Source organism: Thermobia domestica, chromosome 1, assembly GCF_964235325.1.
Source record: "Thermobia domestica chromosome 1, izTheDome1.hap1.1, whole genome shotgun sequence".
NCBI lineage: Eukaryota > Metazoa > Arthropoda > Insecta > Zygentoma > Lepismatidae > Thermobia > Thermobia domestica.
Window position 1 is genome coordinate 24,413,347 of NC_137454.1, and position 18,668 is coordinate 24,432,014.

The window sequence follows — 18,668 nt, forward strand, 5'->3', positions numbered from 1 at the left end:
TGAAAAAGAAAGCGATGTTGCAATTTTCACCCTCTTGCTTACTGATTATTCAGTAATCTTCGCAGAAAGACAGATTTATCTAGTTTTTTTTAGTTACTTTTGTTTTCATTGCATCCGCCTCCTTCCGTCTCCTTTAGCTTGAAGGGCATAATTCTGGGACGTTAAACTGAAATATTTCATTTAATTTGAATTCGTTGTAATGAAGAGAAAAAAGAAATCAATCATTAGTTTCATGATATGTGCTTATATTACTCTTAACACGTTGGCCGCCATGTGCATAATTCTGATCCACAAATAGTGGGTTGCAAAATACTCCGAAATATGGCTTGGCGGCTAACGTTTAAACATAGCATATTTTTAATATTGTGTAACTTCCATAACGATAACGCGTGTACGAAGCAAACATGTTAAGTGGTTCGCCTCTGTCCTTTCTCTCCCCCGCCCCCCCGCAAGGCAGTGCCGCAAAAGCCCGATGAGAAAAAATACAATCTTTCTTTGCCACTCCCAGAATCCGCCCTTGACCGCCCCTGTCCATACTATTATACTGAATTTCTTTAATGATTGTTGTGTTTTATTATTATTATTATTATTATTATTATTATTATTATTATTATTATTATTATTATTATTATTATTATTATTATTATTATTATTATTATTATTATATAATGCATCCATCGATAATAAAAGTTTAACGATGGCAACAACGTATTACTTCGACACCGAACACGTGCCGTTTATGGCTTATTTGGAGTGTTGTTTATGAGGGCGGTTAGGGTAAATTTTCCGCTTGAGTACAAAGGAAGCCGGTTGGGGACCAATAGAACGTCTCGACTATACCTGGTAGTATTTTCGCATAAGCGCAACTAAACAAATTAACCCCTAGATGGCAAAAATGCCAGTATTCCAGGGACCGATTTTGGTACAATAACAAAGCTTAAAAGTCGTTCCCACAAATCTGTAATTTTGACTTGTAACAGTCTTCCACCGGGCGTGCTATATGTTTGGCAGAAAATACAGGGTGGCCCAAAAATAGGTATACAGTCCTACAAAGTATGACATTTTAATTTATTAAGATAATTAGTTTATTTGCTTTTGTTTGATTCTAAGCTTAAGGTATGAATGAAGAGAGATTAAGAACAACTAAGTCACTACCTGAATGAATAACATTAATAAAATTATATAAAATGTCATGAGCCGATCTGTACGGGACTGTATACCTACTTTTGGGCCACACTGTATAGACACTACGTTTAAACCAGGAAATGCTAAAACAGTTTGCAGGTTTTAAAGCAATTTGTCTGATGACAGTATTTCCATCACTAATTTTTCTGACCAATTTCTTTAATGGTTGTATGAGACGTTTTTCCAACTTGAAATGAATTATATACACACAGAGTATCATATAACTAACAGTAAGTACACAAACTTCAGGTGTGAACTCCTGAGATCCAAAAGCATGAGGACCTTCATATGAACATAGGTGTCTCAGAAATAAGATAATCAACGAAGCTGAAAATAAACCCGATAGATGGCAGCATCAGAATTTACGTTGTTCGAGCATTGAAATGTTTAACATTCGAGAATTAAGTTCTGTATATCATAACAAGAACAATGTTATTTAATGTTTTCGGAAAACGGATGTATAGCCTACATCCCGATCACTTACTGAATTCTAATGAAATCAGTAAATTTATTTGAAAAGAAAATAGTTGATAAAGTATTATTCAAAGAAATGTTTTCAGTCTCCAGGTAGGTTAGGAGCTAATAAATTACCTACTCTTGCATTTGAACACACGAATAACACGCTAATCAACCAAACGACTCGACTATTTTGTACGCTACTTCAATTTTTTTTTTTTTTTTTTTTAATATAACGATGTTTTCTGTTATACACTATAGTCTTCACTTCAGTCAGATACGACTGAATTTCCTGCGAATAATTGAAAATTATTTTCGCATAATTCACATTTTCTTTTACATCAAAATAACTGACGTGAAACAAATTGAATCTGTGAAATGATAGCGGTTACAATGATTTTTACTGATAATAAAGTAATAATAGAATTTCAATAAATATTAGAAAAACAATAGCATTTGATTAAGAAAAATAATTCAATTAATCTCTTTATAGAGCTTTAGTGACTCGTCTACACTTACATGAGAAGATTTTAAGTAGCTAATAGTTTTTGTGCAAACTACAGGAACTGATTAGCGTACATGATGGTTAACGAATTGGATTTGTACGCGAAACATTTTTAAATCATATATCTCAGTATGATAAGCGAGATCTTTTTCTATGGAGAAGGAAAGAGATGTGGAATAACAGGAAATTGGTGTAGGACCCAGGTCGGTAGCCAGCCCAAACATGTAGGGGGGGGATCTAACTACAGTATATTATAGTTTATCACCATATCATAGTTCATTTGCAAGCCAACCGTGAAAATTTTAGGGGGGGGGCAATAAAAACTTTGGAGGGACCGATCCCCCTAGATCCCCTGTGGATACGGGCCTGGTAGGACCATGAATGTAGACAAATATTTACAAACAGATTTAAATTGTTTCTAAAGTGAGATATTTTCAGTTTATTTCAACCATTTTGTAACTCTCATACGATCAGTGCGTTTTCTTTATTCTCATATGCAGTTTGTAGTGAAATAATGCATTATATATCCAACGCGTTATAATGTATTTGATGGAATATGATGCTCATTGGACAACATGATCCAAACAATATTAATCTTAAACTGGAGAAACTAGTATTAAAGTTACACTTTCTGTTATTACAGAATAAATACAAATATTATTCAAAAAGTAGTTAATTTTTCTAGTCGCTGTCTTAACCTAGATTTTTGTGTAATTCATATTCTGGCCACACTGTACTTTCTACGGATTGCAATACTGAAAATTCTTCCGATTCGTATTTTCAGGTGTAGAATAACATTATACAGTATATGATTGTGGTAAGTTACATTTCATTATCTTTTTTTCACTTACGAAAAACGGGCAAAAGAAAAATGGTTAGCTTTTGTATCATTTTTAGTAGTCTGCTCCCTCAATTTAAATAGTATATACATTAGAGATATCCTATCTATTAAAAGAGTCAGATCTTTAACACTATAAATCATTAAAAAAACGTACATACCTTCAGAGAAGATGGAACATCTGCAGATATGACGTCATTGCATGAAGAAAACAAAAGCGACACATCAGCATAGTGATCGTCAGACCATTCTGTAATAATAATAATAATAATAATAATAATAATAATAATAATAATAATAATAATAATAATAATAATAATAATAATAATAATATATTTTTCTTTAAATTTTAACGAGGGATATAGCTAGAGGAGAATGTAGGAGTATTTCCCTTATTTTTATTGAATAATAGAGTTACATCAATACCTAAAATTCGATTTCATTTAAGAATCCCTTTTGTGGTCTACATAGAAACATCTGCTACTAACAATTCCGAACATTATATTCTTGATACAAAGACAGGCTTGAAACTAGTGCTGTAGAATTTTTGTGACATTTGCAGTTTTCGGTTTTTGAGAAAACCGGTTTTTGAAAACCGCAAAACCGGTTTTCAAAACCGAAACCACAAAAGCAGTTTTTAAAACCGACATTTCGGTTTTAAGAAATTTCACTTTTTTCAAAAACCGATTTCGACATCACTACTTGAAACTATCAACAAAACTATGAAGAACCTATTTATACTATAAATTACGGAAAGAGTATTGAGCTTATGTTGGTCAAAATTGGGAATATATTAATTGTGATTTGAATAACAACATCTTAAAACCACACACACACACACACACACACACACACACACACACACACACCCACACCCACCCACCCACCCACACACACACCATTTTATTCAATGACCTTCAGGCATTTTTCTGGCAACACCATTCATGTATCCACAAACATTTGTGGTTTCTGTTCTTAAAACAGAGACACGTAGTTTTTGCAGTTGTGTTTTAAAACTGTCTTAACATTAGTCAGGAAGTTCGGCAGAGATCGAAACAAATGATAGTTTGACGGTGCCAGGCCCAGGCTATATGGTGAATGCATTAAAAACCGATAAGCTAAGTTCCCACAGTTTCTGACGGATCTATAAATATGTATGTGGCCTGGCGTTATCAGGATGGTATACAACAATCTTCCTCTTGACCATCTCCAGCCGTTTATTTAGAATTGCTAATATTCTGAGGCTAATTGTCGACAGTACAGGTCCGAGTTTATTTTTCTGCCCAATGGCAGCAGCTTTTGATGCACGATGCCCTTCCAATCCCACCAAACACAGCATAATCTCCTATGTGTAAGTGTGGGGTTTGCCATAGAATGTGGAGCTTATGCTGAATTCGACCATGATCTTTTCCGCATATTCTTGTGATAGGTGACTTCTCATCACTAGTAAAATCAATCGCTTCAGAAATTACTCGAGTTCGTTACGTTTGAGTAAAGGTTCACAGACAGAAATTTGCTGTATTGCTCCCAAAAGTAACCCCTTATAATAACATATATTGTGAGATTAAAAAAAAAAAAAAAAAAAATACATGGTCAATTACTGCACGCTTATACTTGCACTCAATCTTGTATAGATACCAAATAATCTATTATGAGCCTAATGCGAAACAGTTAGGCATCAGCAACCAGAAATTAAACCGTGTTCATTAAGCCTGGTGTTTCAACCACTTTATGCTGTCCACAATTATAAAAATAGAGCACAACATTTGAAAATACTAGAAATTGAATTTCTGCAATTATGCACCATTATCAAAATCCAATTTCTTAGCTTTTATATAATGCAATTCATACATACAATGTTTTATTTTATAGTTAATACTTAACAGAAAATTTTTTTGCAATTTTATGCTGCAACTGTCAAAAATATTTGAAATTTAGTATAGTATTCAGTGCTTAGACCATACATGTAAAGATTATTCGATTAATCGATTTTTATGCTACCGACTTTCATGCTGCACTATTTACTCTTTAATAACTTTTTGCTTCCAATTAAAATCAATCAAGAATGGTTTAAATTTAAGACAACCAAGAGTGAATTACTCCTTTGTGACTTAAAAGTATGTTCTATGATTACTTTCGTAAAATTTATTCCATTTAGACAATAAGTTATAGATGTTTATTAAAGCTTTCACATAATCCCAACTGTTTCGAGTTGAAATCATCCAAATATGAATTTACTTAGCACCTACTACCTAACACTAAAAAAGTTGTTTTTTTTTTTTTGTGTGTGTGTGTGTGTGAGAAGTTAATGCTACCAATTGCCGCTTTTCCGCACTGTTCATTACCGAAAATCGATTTTTTTCAACCCACCATAATGTACATGTATGCATCGAAATGTGTGTGAATTTGCGACTGTGTGTATGTGTCGGTTTTTCCTTTCCCCTTGGAATTGGTGTTTTGCTCCCTTGGACAAAATCCTGCAGGTGTCCGTGGCCTAATCTAAATCAAAATCCTTCTACGCCAGTGATGCATTTAGTAAAATTTCGACCGCTGCTTTAGACAAGAATAATTCATATACAAACATTTTCTTTCTTTTCCACAACGATTTACGTTAGAAGCAGAGAGAAACATTGATAAACAGTTATGTAATTTTCTTGTCTAATCTTTTGCAGTGGCGGCGCTATAATGTATTCACAAAGTGATGTGAGTTCCCAATTAATACGAAGCAAAATAAGAAAAAATATGTATTTTTATGTTCCTCTGTACGAATGAGTAACGATGTAAGAAAAATAGTTATTTTAATATGGAGTTTCCAACCCTGATTGATGTCTATGAGAGATTTGGCAACATAGTGTAAGTCATGATGATTGATATTATTCTCTGTTCACGTCCTTTGGCTTGGCTCTCTGTAGCGATCACTTCCCTAACAAAGTAGCCCTAGAACGCCTACCTTTACGTTCACTGTAATTACGCATTTTTCGTGACTGAAAAATATAACCCGTTTCGGTCGGCAGACGGTATCGCGTTAGAACAGGAAATAGGGCGGACCCTAAGCTCTGTGGCTGTGCTGACTTAATCCGAGTGAAGTGGAATAGATTTGTTCAGTTTCTGGCACACACACACACACAAATATTTTATCAGAGATGAGAAAAATGCATAGTAGAGTTTCTAACAATTGTTTGTTTGCGATACTCATATTCAAATTATTATGAAGGAAAAGAATAAGAACACTTTCTTAGTGAACTTACTAAATATTTTTCAAAAGCGAACAATTTTTCTCTTGTCAGTTTTTCGTAAGTGAAAAGAGATAATGAAGTGTAAGTTACCTCAGTAATAGATACTGTTATTCTACACCCGAAAATACGAATCGGAAGAATTTTCAGTGTTGCCATCCATAGAAATTACAGTGTGACCAGAATTACCCCAAAATCTAGGTTATGGCAGCGACTAGAAAAATGAACTCAACGGCAATTGATGGCTTATCATGCTGTCTGTGTTCCTTGTTAATTACTTTTTAAATAATATCTGTATTTATTTTGTAATAAAGAGTACAAAATAAATAAATTTTAATTATTAGTAGAATTAAAATACAAATATTATTTAAAAAGTAATTAACAAGGAACACAGACAGCATGATAAGTCATCAATTGCCGTTGAGTTCATTTTTCTAGTCGCTGCTATAACCTAGATTTTTGGGTAATTCGAATTCTGGTCAGACTGTAATTTCTATGAATGGCAACACTGAAAATTCTTCCGATTAATATTTTCGGGTGTAGAATAACATTATCTATTACTGAGAATATCATTATCTCTTTTCACTTACGAAAAACTGGCAAAAGAAAAATTGTTAGCTTTTGAAAAATATTTAGTAGTCCGCCCCCTTAAAGATTTCCGAATTCAATTACACCTGATGTACGTTCACCTAACTTTTTTTTTTGGCAAATATTTAGGGGGAATATAATATTCTTGAACTACTTTTAAAATTGATTTATCACTGAAATGTTACTGTAAAAGCAAACACGCGAGTTACACTTGTAATTCAAAGTTACAACAAGTCAACTGTCAAATCATGTAGGGTAGGTTTGAAGCGGACAAAACTCACGATGGCTAGTAAATTCGGTCCCAGGTAGACGTGCAGGACTCATGCATATATTGAAACTTCCTCGTGTGTAAGTGGTTTGCAAACTCTTCTTCGGCATAGAATACCAGAGTTCTATTCTCGATTGGAGCACATGTGATTATTCAGAGTCTAACGTTAAATAGTCCGTTTATGTCTTGGTGCTGAAAATGAATGGTCGAATGAATTACTTATTTGCTTTAGAAACATACGAAATGTAATACATACTTGTTTCAATGCATCATGACAATATTATCGTGTGTCTGTTTTAGAAGTAAACTAACGTCAATTACCCGCTTTGCTAGGTTAAAATAATAATAATAATAATAATAATAATAATAATAATAATAATAATAATAATAAACATCCCAGACCCGAACCTCATCTATGTTGGAGATTTGTCGGATGGTTGGAAATTTGATGGAGATTGGTCGGATGGTTCGAGAGTTATTACGTCACAAATATAGTCATTTTCACTTTTATTTATATAAATAAATAAATAAATACACTGGACTGTCGCTAATCCGGCCCTCAGTTGTCCGGCCTCTCAGAAATCAGGCGCACATCCAACCAAAAACACGTGCACAGTGAATTATCGTGCGCATGCGCAACAACGCTTAGTTAAACAATGCTTTTATATACTGTACGTATTCGAACTTGTAGCATTCTTTACAGTTTGGTTGCGCGATAAAGCATGCCACCGTCGTGTATCATTATTGCGACAGTTAAAAATTAGAGACATGTTTCATAGTGAGTGATAGTACTCAAGGACTAAGTTTTCTTTGAAACTTAATGTATATTTGGATTTAATAAAGTATATCCTCTATGTTTTAAAATTATATTCTTCGATTTAATAAAGTACAGTACACTATATCCCCTATGTTTTCAAAATAAATAAAAAAAAAAACAAGATAAATAAATAAATCAAATAAATGTCAGACACTCAATAATCCATCACTTCCGCTAATCCGGCACCCATATGTTCCAGAAATGGTCGGATTAGCGAGAGTTTAGTGTATACGATAAATGAAGTAAACTCTTCGCTAATACTTAGTTCTTTGTATCCGTTTGAAATTACACTCTTTAAGTATCTATGTTAATGAATACGTAACCGAATGATTCTTATGGACTCGATTAAGAGGAGTGCACGGTGACTCAGTGGTAGAGCCCTTATCTCTGACGCGAGAACAGGGCCGTGTCGTGGGGAGGGCGAGTGGGGCGACGGCCCCGGGCGCCTAAGTAAGGGGGCGAAAAAATCGGGAGAAAAAAGGAAAAAAAGATAGGAAAAATTACTTGGAATATATGTATGGGGGTGCCGTCGTATACTCTCGCCCCGGGCGCTGATTTTCCACGGCACGGCACTGCGCGAGAAGTCTGTGGCATGATTTCCGCCCACGAGACATTGTGGTGGACGACATCGTGTCTGTGGGTTTTCTCTGGATTCTCCTATATTCTCATTCCACCAATTATTACATAATTCACTTTCATTAAATCATCCGCCGCCTTTTGCCTAAAATAGAATCGATTGAGAAAATTCAACTGAAGAAAATACAGGATGGCCCAAAAGTAGGTATAAACCGCTGTATTGATCAAGTATAGCATTCTAATTTATGGGTTTATTTGCTTCAGCTGTTCGGAGCTTGAAGTAAAAGAAAAAAATCATTAAGAGCCCTCACTACTTCTCGAGCATGTCAGATTTCAGTGTTCTGGGAGCGGAGAGAAGGGTAGTGTAGGTGTGGCCATTCGTCTGTCAGTCGAACTCGTCCTGTAGTGTTTCCACTTTGCATTAAATATCGTTATCGGTACTTCCTCTTGTTTTGTCATTTGTTAGGAAAATTCTACCACATTCTCATAGGTGACGTATTCACACAAAAGATACTACAAATTTCTTACTGTTCTTCTTGCAGAATTCGTACAGAACGTTAACTTTCTTGTTGAATTATTTTTTTCCTTTAGACAATTCTCTCATATCAGATATGGTAACCTTGAAATTCCGCCCAAAATAGTTCTCATCAATAAATGTGTAAATTTCGGTTATAAGCTTTCTTTAAAACTTTTCAATGCTTGAAAACAATCATAGTAAACCTTCCTGACATCCGTACAGACACTGATCTCAGCATAAACGATGAATCCTATACTTCTGCGACAGTTTACTGCAATACTTCCGCGATGCTTGAATGGCAATGAAGTTGAAGAACAAAAATAAAGAAACTAAATCTACCTGATGGATAACAATAAGAAATGATAAAAAAATGCAACGAACTAATCAATACGATACTGTATAGCTACTTTTGGGCACCCTGTAGATTAGTAGCATTGGCAATATCATTTTTTACTTCTTGAATAAATTTCACTCTTTGTGCTTTATTAAATATGTAAAGTGAAGCTTAATAATTCTGTATGTAAGACATATATTTTGGGTATATGATTATACAGGGTGTCCAATATACAACGCAACCCGGAGTTTGGGATAGTAGAACTTTTGAACCTGAAGTGATACACAAATAATAGTTATACCAAAATGAAGCCTTGTTTATGCATATATTTTTAAACTAGGAAGCAACGATTGAAGTACACTAGGAACTACACACTGTTGCCAGATGTAACCGAAGGTGTAAATCAATTTTTTTGTCAAAACATGTAAATTGACTCATAACTCATACGTATGGATGTTCTGTTGTTAATTTTCAGTTTGTTTAGTTGGAGTAGCTTGTAAACTATGGAGAAGAAAAAAGAATTTTTCATTTCTACCGACAACTAATCGGATGAGGCCTCTGTAAGGAGGAACTAGGGAAATCGTAGTTTTCATAATTTACCACTCTGAATTGGCAACCCTTCTGATGTTTCAGTGCATCAAAAGGTGTGTTAAGGATGTGTCTCCATTATGCAATTCCTGAAAACAATGAAGCACTTACAGAGGCCTCACCCGATTAGTTGTCGGTGGAAATGAAAAATTCTTTTTCTGTTTCATAGTTTACAAGCTGCTCCAACTAAACAAACTGAAAATTAACGACAGAACATCCATACGTATGAGTTATGAGTCAATTTACATGTTTTACAAAACAATTGATTTACACCTTCGGTTACATATGGCAACACTGTATGGTTCCTAGTGTAGTTCAATCATTGCTTTCTAGTTTAAAAACATATGATTGAATAAGGTTTCATTTTGGTATAACCATTATTTGTGTATCGCTTCAGGTTCAAAAGTTCTACTAACCCAAACTCCGGGTTGCGTTGTATATTGGACACCCTGTAGAATGTCAATTTTTTTTCTGCAATATTTGTACATAATAGTAAAATTTAAAGAATGCCTTCAAAGTAAAACGTCACTGGAAATTCGAAAGTCAGGGGATGAGTTTGAGGCGGGGGGAAGCGATGCAAAGCCATTGCCGATGTTACTTGTAGGGTTGCCAACTTTTCTTAAGAAAAAATTGGGAAGGGAAAATCGGTGTTGGAGTCCCCTTCCCATTCCTCCTCCCCCGGAGACGATTATGCGTACGGCGAATCGTTGAAAACAATGCAGATAATCAGCTGAATAACACAAACCTGAATGAATGCAGCATCTCATTTTTTCTTCTAATTTTCTCACCTACTGTTCATCACTAGGTATAAGCAATATAACACTATGCAACAAATTCAAGCCAAAACAACTGCAATTTACTTGATATAATCAAAGTTTAGAGAGAAAACTATATAGTTTTTTTTTTTTTTTAAACCAGAAATGAATGCATAGACCCTGACAAAAAGAATTACTAAAATCAAGTTTTATTTTTTGGCTGTCATCATACAACAAATTCAAACCAAAACAATTGTACTCGTAATTTAACGTAAGAAGACTATATAGAATATTTTTTTTTTTTAAATCACAAATGAACTCCTTTAAAGAATGACTGAAACATACTATCAACTAAACAAATACCTTCCTTGGCTATTACCTTTGGGAATAAAAACTATAAATTAAAGACTAGCTGCTATTTTTTCATGAGTCAAATTAAAACAGAAATTTGTTAAATTGATTCTATATATAAAACTGTGACTGTAAAAGAATAAGTTATTCATTTGTAAAAAATGGCACAGTAAAATATTAATCAACTTTGAAAATCGATAAATCGGGGCAATATGCGTTCTGACGAGTGTTTAGTCGTGACCCGGGACAAATCAGTCAGAAATCGGTACAGTCCCGACAGAATCGGGACGGTTGGCAACCCTGGGTACTTGTTATAGACTTCTAGAGCTTCCACTGAATGTAAAATAACTTTAATTGAAGTCTTGAAAAGTGGTTTCGCACACTATCATTTTCTCTTTCTGATATACGATTAAAAAGTTGACGTTTTAGTTCTGCAAGCCACCACAGATGTCGCATATGTCCAATAGTTTGAAGTCCTCTATCGGCCAACTTTGGTAACTAGTACAACGTCTATCTGAGGAGTTGTTAATCACTCTCAACAGTCTCCAAAGTTGTTTCAAAATATTGCCAAAGTTAAGATAATATTACAAAAATTTCTCTGTAATTTTCTACCACTTAAAGGGCAGTATTTAATAAAAATATAGTAATAGAGATACCCGTTGACTAATAACAAGAGTGTATTAATAATTTTTCTTTGAAAAAAAGGAACGAGTGAAATCATTTATTAAAACTTGCATAAAAACAGATAATTTGTGCACCTATCAACCAGGGGCGGATCCAGGACCGACTTCTGGGGGGGGCGATGGCTTGTCATACTGCTACTTTTAAGGGCTCCAAACTTTGAGATGGGTTTTATTTATATATATAAAATAAAAAAGTTTCCTCTTCTGGGGGGGGGGCGATCGCCCCGATCGCCCCCCCTGGATCCGCCCCTGCTATCAATACCAATTAAGAGCTACCTAGGTTAAGAAGAATACTATAGATTAGGAGAATTTATTAAGTTAAAAATTCATCTTCTTTTAGTGTCTTTTCAAGCTTACACGGGGTCGATACTTTTGATGATTCGTTTCCATCTTGCCATGCTCGTGGGTTTTTTCAGGGCTCTCCCGTTTTTCCTCCCACTTTCTTCATTCCACCATTTCACTCATCTCTCATCATCACCGTCTCCTTTAGCCTACCCGGCATAACCGTGGGACGTAAAACTCAAAGATTTTTCGTTTCCATCTTGTACGCTCCCAAAAGTCATCTTCTATTCACCTCCTTTTCTCAAATCCGTAATCACAAATCTATCTTCTTTTTGGTCTTCCTCTTCCTTTTTTTGTCTTCTACTTCCATTTTCCCTACTCTTGTCTTGTTTTCTTCATTATTATCAGTGTTTTTTAAATTAGGTGCATCAGCTATTAGGCAAAGTATGCTAAAAAAATGTGGTTTCAGTGAATTACTAATATTGAAATTGAATTGAATTGAATTCAAATGAAATCTTTGAGTTTTACGTCCTACGATTATGCCGGCTAGGCTAAAGGAGACGGTGATAATGAAAAATGAATGCAATGAAGAAAGTGGGAGGAAACGGCAGAACCCCGAGGAAGCTCACGCATACGGTGCTTGTCCACTACAAAGGTCACTGGGCGCGAGCTGGGATCAAACAAGGGGCCCCGTGCACCAGAGGTGACCGCTCCACTACTGAGCCACCGCGGCCCCTGGAATTGAAATATTTGTATAATATAAAGGTAACCGAGAAACTTCTGTCGCCTTTTGTGGAGGTCTGTGTTCAATTGGTCCTCACACCATGGGCCTCTCTGGCGGGGGGGACGGGGGGGACGCGTCCCCCCCAATATTTTGAAGTGACATAATTTAAAATTCCGCTGAGATACTAGCAGTTAGATCATTTCCTTTGATGTCCCCCCCAAATTTTACATGCCAGAGACGCCAATGCCTCACACCATGAGTTGAATGAGAATGGAGATAAGGAAAAGGTTAGTTATTGCTGTGGGTATATCCAACATACTACCTGGTTGTGGCAGTTCAGTTACACCGTCAACTTATGTAAGGACAGAGTGAACACGGGATCTCCAGAGAACGTCATAAGGGTGTGTATGCTGTACGATTTCAAACTAGAGTCAAACACCGTTGCAGCTGGGCGGAAGATATGCCATTGGTGACGGTGTCGTGACCACGCGGACACTGCAGCAGTAGTTTAACATACTTAAGGACGGTGACGAAATACTTAAAGACGACCACATGCCAGAAGACGAACACATCTAAAAAAATGAAGATCTTCAGGCAACAATTGAGGCAAACAGTGGCCAGATATGTGAGGAACTGGGACTAAAGTTCAGTGTCAGTGGATAAATCATTCAGCAGCACCTCCATCAACTTGGAAAGCACTACAAGTTTGGTCGATGGATGATTTGACTTCGGGTCAGAAGACAACGCGAGCAGACACCAGTGTTTCTTTGCTGTCTCGTCTGAGGAAGGAGCCATTTCTGGACAGGGTGTTGACATGTGATGAGAAGTGTGTCCTGTACGAAGCTCCACGAGGGGGTCATCATTGGTTAGCATCCCATGAACCGGTTCGAAAACAGCCGAAACCAGCATTGCACCAGAAGGAGATCCTCCTGCGTGTTTGATGAACTGCTCGGAAACTGCTACCACCTGGTCAGAGCATCAATGCAACTGTTTAATCTTAGCAGTTAAACCATGTTCAAGAAAATCTCAAAACTCTGGAGCCAGTACTTCTGAATCGCAAAGGGGGTCTCCTGTTACAGGACAACGCTAAAATCCACGTGGCTAGGATGACCCGGGACACCAGTCTACACCTTGGATGGTAAACACTATTGCATCCGACATACTCCCTGGGCATTGCACCATCCGATTATCACCGTTATATTTCCTGGACAATCACCTTAGAGGACACCACTCAAATCCCTAATAGAATTGCAAAACGCACTTGATACCTTATTTGTTTCACGGTCCACCAAGCGATGGAATCCATGGTCTTCCAGAACGTTAGCAGAACAGTATGTACGCCAGAAATTTTTACTTGGGGGTGTGTTCAAAATAAAAGGGGGGGGTGCTCTCAGAATATTGATATAATTTTAAAACTAACTCAAACAAGAAAACAGTATATTTTGTTACGCAACTATTGCAATACTACTACTACTACTACTACTACTACTACTACTACTACTACTACTACTACTACTACTACTACTAATAATAATAATAATAATAATAATTATTATTATTATTATTATTATTATTATATCAGCTCTTCGCAGTGGTAGGTTCAATAAAGTAAGTTCACACATTTGAGCATTTATTATTATTATGAAACTAAGTAATACAGTGAATCCTCTAAAAACGGACATCGGTGGAACACGATTATTTGTCCGTAAATGAGAGGGGTCCCTAAAAGGAAGGATTCTCTCGCATAACACCACACCACACATATTTATGGAATGGAAGAATAAGAAAGTTTGTTCTCTTATGAAGATGTCCACCATTGAGACATGCCCGTTAAGAGAGGTTTCACTGTATTAGGAATTAACCTCCACTATTTTACCCCGTAATTACACGTGAATTGATTACATGCGAATTATTGTAATTATTTTGCAAAATTCTGCTATTATTTCAATTTATTCACCCCCAGCAAGTTTTAGTGGGTGATTTTTTTTTCCAAAATATTACTTGGGAAAAAATTCACTCGTCCCATGCTGAAATTATATTCGTTTAGTAATTTATACTGTACATAGTTCCAATTTCATTATTTTAATATTCTAACCCTGTTGTTAACGTTAATTGTTGTAATATTATTTGATCTCTTAATCTACGTCCCTGCCCCTTCCTGGCTACGTTATTGGCTCTGAATATCTGTAATAAGAAAATTATTCATTGATTTAGTTGTTTTCCAGAAATGCAGTTTTTCAATTTACAAATATTTCGTATCTTTCTGTTTTGTCTTCTTTAATATACCCTAATTTTAATAATCCCGGGGCTCATGGTGGTCTTGTCTCTTGTAAATAGTTGAAAAGTGACCAAAAATAGTCAAAAGCACAGGTAAAAGTGACCAAAATCTCATCATGCCCTTTTTTTCCTTTGTCGGTTTCCCCATCACCTCTCTCTTTGTTTTGTTTCATCTTTACTTCTTTTTGAGCTTCCCCCTTTCTTAGGTTTTCAAAGTAAGCTTTGAGTTACGGTAAGCAGAAGTAGCAGATATAAAAAAGCTTCTGAGTGGAACCAGTTCTGGCCTATTTCTGAATTTCTTCATCCCAGACATTATATTTAACTTCGCATTAAGAGTTCTCAAAAACGTGAAATATTCAAATTCATCACCTACTCGTAACAAGAACATACAAAAAGCATAACACAAGACGAACATGATGAACCACACAGACACACACACACAATGTTGAACGGAGCGTTAACTATTACGAGAGAAAACTAAAAGATTATTATGATAGAAGAAAGACTAGACACAGAAGGGTTCTCAACCCCACCTTGAGAGCTTAAGCATCCACCAACCGTCCACTGTGCTTTAGAAAGAACAAAAGCTGAAGTGAGAATAAAGCTGACTGATTCACATGTGGCAGCAAGTATTGAAGCTTTCAGAAGATTAATGAGTAACAAATTTCTTTTTTTATTATTTGTTTTTATATTTTTCTTAGAAAACTGCCAATGCAAAACATAAGTCACACGAAAAAGTCACTTTATCTCTCAAAAAAGTAACTTTTAGTGACCAACTTTGAAAAAAAAAAAATTTAGTTTTTAAAAAAGCTACTCGCTATGAGTCCTGTTCCACTCAATGAATTTACGTGAATAAAAATATACTTTACAAAAAATTAAGCTAGCCCCAAATACGTTCTTGCATAACACTAGACTCAGTCTAAAATATATATAATTCTTATTTCGATCGATCTCTTCATTTCTAAAAACGTTTTGACTCCACCCTTCAAACGTCCGTCCGTTGATACACCAATTGCAGAGCAAGCTCGAAAACAGCCACAGAGCTTTGGGGGGGCCATGAATATGTTAGGAGGGGCTAAGTAATTAAAAATTATCATACAAATATCTAAATTGTGCATTTTGTATTGAGGTCTGGAGGGGACATGAAAAATTAAGGGAAGGCTAGGCCCTCCCTAACCCCCTCTGTTTGCGAGCCTGTTGCAGAGTAGCACTTACCAACTGAATCTGGTATATGCTTATTACTATATTGTCATATTTTTCCTTATTGAGGAGGAGGTAGGTGAATGACCGCTCAAGACTTTGCCAATTTCAGGCATCTGCATCTATCCATCAATCTCTTTTCTCGGAAACGACCGCGGAGCGTAAGAGGTTTGGGTACAAAACCTCGCGGTCAGAACCTCGAGGCGACAACCTCGCAGACCAAAACCTCGCCTGGACAAAACCTCGCCTGGACAAAACCTCGCCGCCTAAAACCTCGCGGCCCAAAATCTCGCCAGGCCGAAACCTTGCCTTGCCAAAACCTCGCGTCCCAAAATCTCGCCTGCCAAAACCTCGCGTTCCTGATCTCTGAACGCAGAATTTCGCCTGGTCTAAACTACGCGGGATGTAATCTTGCCTGGGAAGAAATATCGTCAGTATAAAACCTCGTCACGATGATTTATTCGACGTAGAATGCTCTATATATTGCTATATGTATACATTTTGTAATAACACATAATTGCATTAAAATAATGACAAGAAAATATTCTAACATGTGCTTTGAAAATCTGTATATATAAAGTGAAAATTACTATGTTTGTGACATCATACCTCTTGAGCCACCCGACCGATCTCGATCAAATCTTCAACATAGATGAGGCTCGGGCCTGGGATGTCTTTTGTAATTTCACTTTCACGGCATAATGAAGTGGAGGGGGAAATATATAAAAATAAATAAAACTTAATAACTCTTGAACCAAGAGACCAATCTCCATCGAATTTGTTAGACAGGTCAGGTTACCGCCTGTAATGATTTTTATCATTTCACTTTGACGGGAAGGCGGAGGGAAAGGGGGAAACATATAGAAATACATAAAAATTAAATTAGCTCCGTTTGTGACTTAATAACTCTTGAACCACCCGACCTGTCTCGATCAAATTTTCAATATAGATGGAGTTTGAGCCTGGGATGGTTTTTATTTCACTTTGACGGTGACCTTGGGAAATTCTAACCAAATCGAATAATATTTATGGAAGTATGAAATAATATGTAAGTTTTTACGTCCCTCGATTATGTCCTGTAGGTGAAAGGTGGCGTAGATTATCAGGATGAAGGAAATGATGAAATGAAGAAAGTAGGAAAAAACGGGAATATCCCAAGAAAGCCCCCACATACGATGTTTTGTATATTATTATTATTATTATTATTATTATTATTATTATTATTATTATTATTATTATTATTATTATTATTATTATTATTATTATTATTATTGTAATATGGAATTGCATATTAAGAAACTCATTGGGTAAATTTAAAGGAAAGGTTTCATTCCGCAAATTTTTGGCCAAGCGAGATTTTAGTCCGCGAGGTTTTGGACGGCGAGGTTTTGACCAGGCGAGATTTTGGCTCACGGGGTTTTGGGTGGTGAGGTTTTCGTCACGTAAGATTTTGGGCGGCGAGGTTTTGTCCACGCGAGGTTTTGGGCGGCAAGGTTTTGTCCACGCGAGGTTTTGACCCGGCGAGATTTTGTCCGTATCCCGCCCAGGAGGGTATGTATGAGCATGTCTGTTTTATCAATTCTTTCGATCGAAACACCGTCCGAAACAAAGAGGTCATGTGGTATTTGAAGCCGTACATGAGAACGAGGTCGCTTCGTATTTTGAAGTGAAATAAATAAATAAGAATATTGCCTTCTTTCCTAAATGCTAAACCGTTTTTAACTTGATGTAATAAATAACCTATATGATACTGATTGATACAATTGGATTTGGGGGAGTATTCCTTTTCCAACCAGGGGTGTGTGTAAAGAATTTGGAGGGGTGTTAGGGGGGTGTTGGGGGGGTGTAGATTACTCCCTGTAGCAGAAGGTTGTCGATTCTGATGGGGACGATTTTTGATCTTCCAGGTACGTCTTAGGTGACATATCGATATTCGAAGGTGGTGAGTGAACAAGCGGCAGAAATGTGGTGGTTACCTTTATAAATTGAATAAAAAATTAACAAATTGCGGACGACGCCATTCGCATTTTTGGCCGACTTACAAGTCGTAATGTATATTATAATAATTAAAAGATAGTATATTATATTTCTACAAAGTCATAATTGGGTATATACAATGCCAAAATCAAATTGAAAGAATTGTCACAATAAGCATGTATAATTGTCAGAATCGAGAAGGAGATCCGATAAAATGAAAGTGTGTAGAATATTTGTGGGTGTATGAGGATGTATTTATGGTTAAATGTAAATATGTGTAAGCAGTGTAAAGTGTGAAATTTTTACCCTTCCTCTTCCTTCACATCACAGTAAGGGATGATGTCACTTCCACGATCACCGCCGAACCCTTCCCTATACTTTGTTGAAAATATTTCTCATAACACGACCACATCACTGTAATCTTTTCTCTTGTACTTGCTTCGACATCTGAACATTTTCATTTCGGCCATTTCTATTGTTTTGTCTTGCGCCTTCTTGATCCCTAAAATTTCTG

At 36.1% G+C, this 18,668-nt stretch overlaps 1 protein-coding gene across 1 annotated transcript in view; it reads right to left on the reverse strand.

The window, feature by feature from the left end:
• LOC145683816 (rifampicin phosphotransferase-like) overlaps positions 1 to 18,668 on the reverse strand; it is a 204,744-nt gene that overhangs the window by 65,303 nt on the left and 120,773 nt on the right. Inside the window, exon 22 of the mRNA XM_081755413.1 lies at positions 3,146 to 3,234. Coding sequence (XP_081611539.1) covers positions 3,146 to 3,234 — 89 coding nt within the window. The remainder of the gene's footprint in view (positions 1 to 3,145; positions 3,235 to 18,668) is intronic.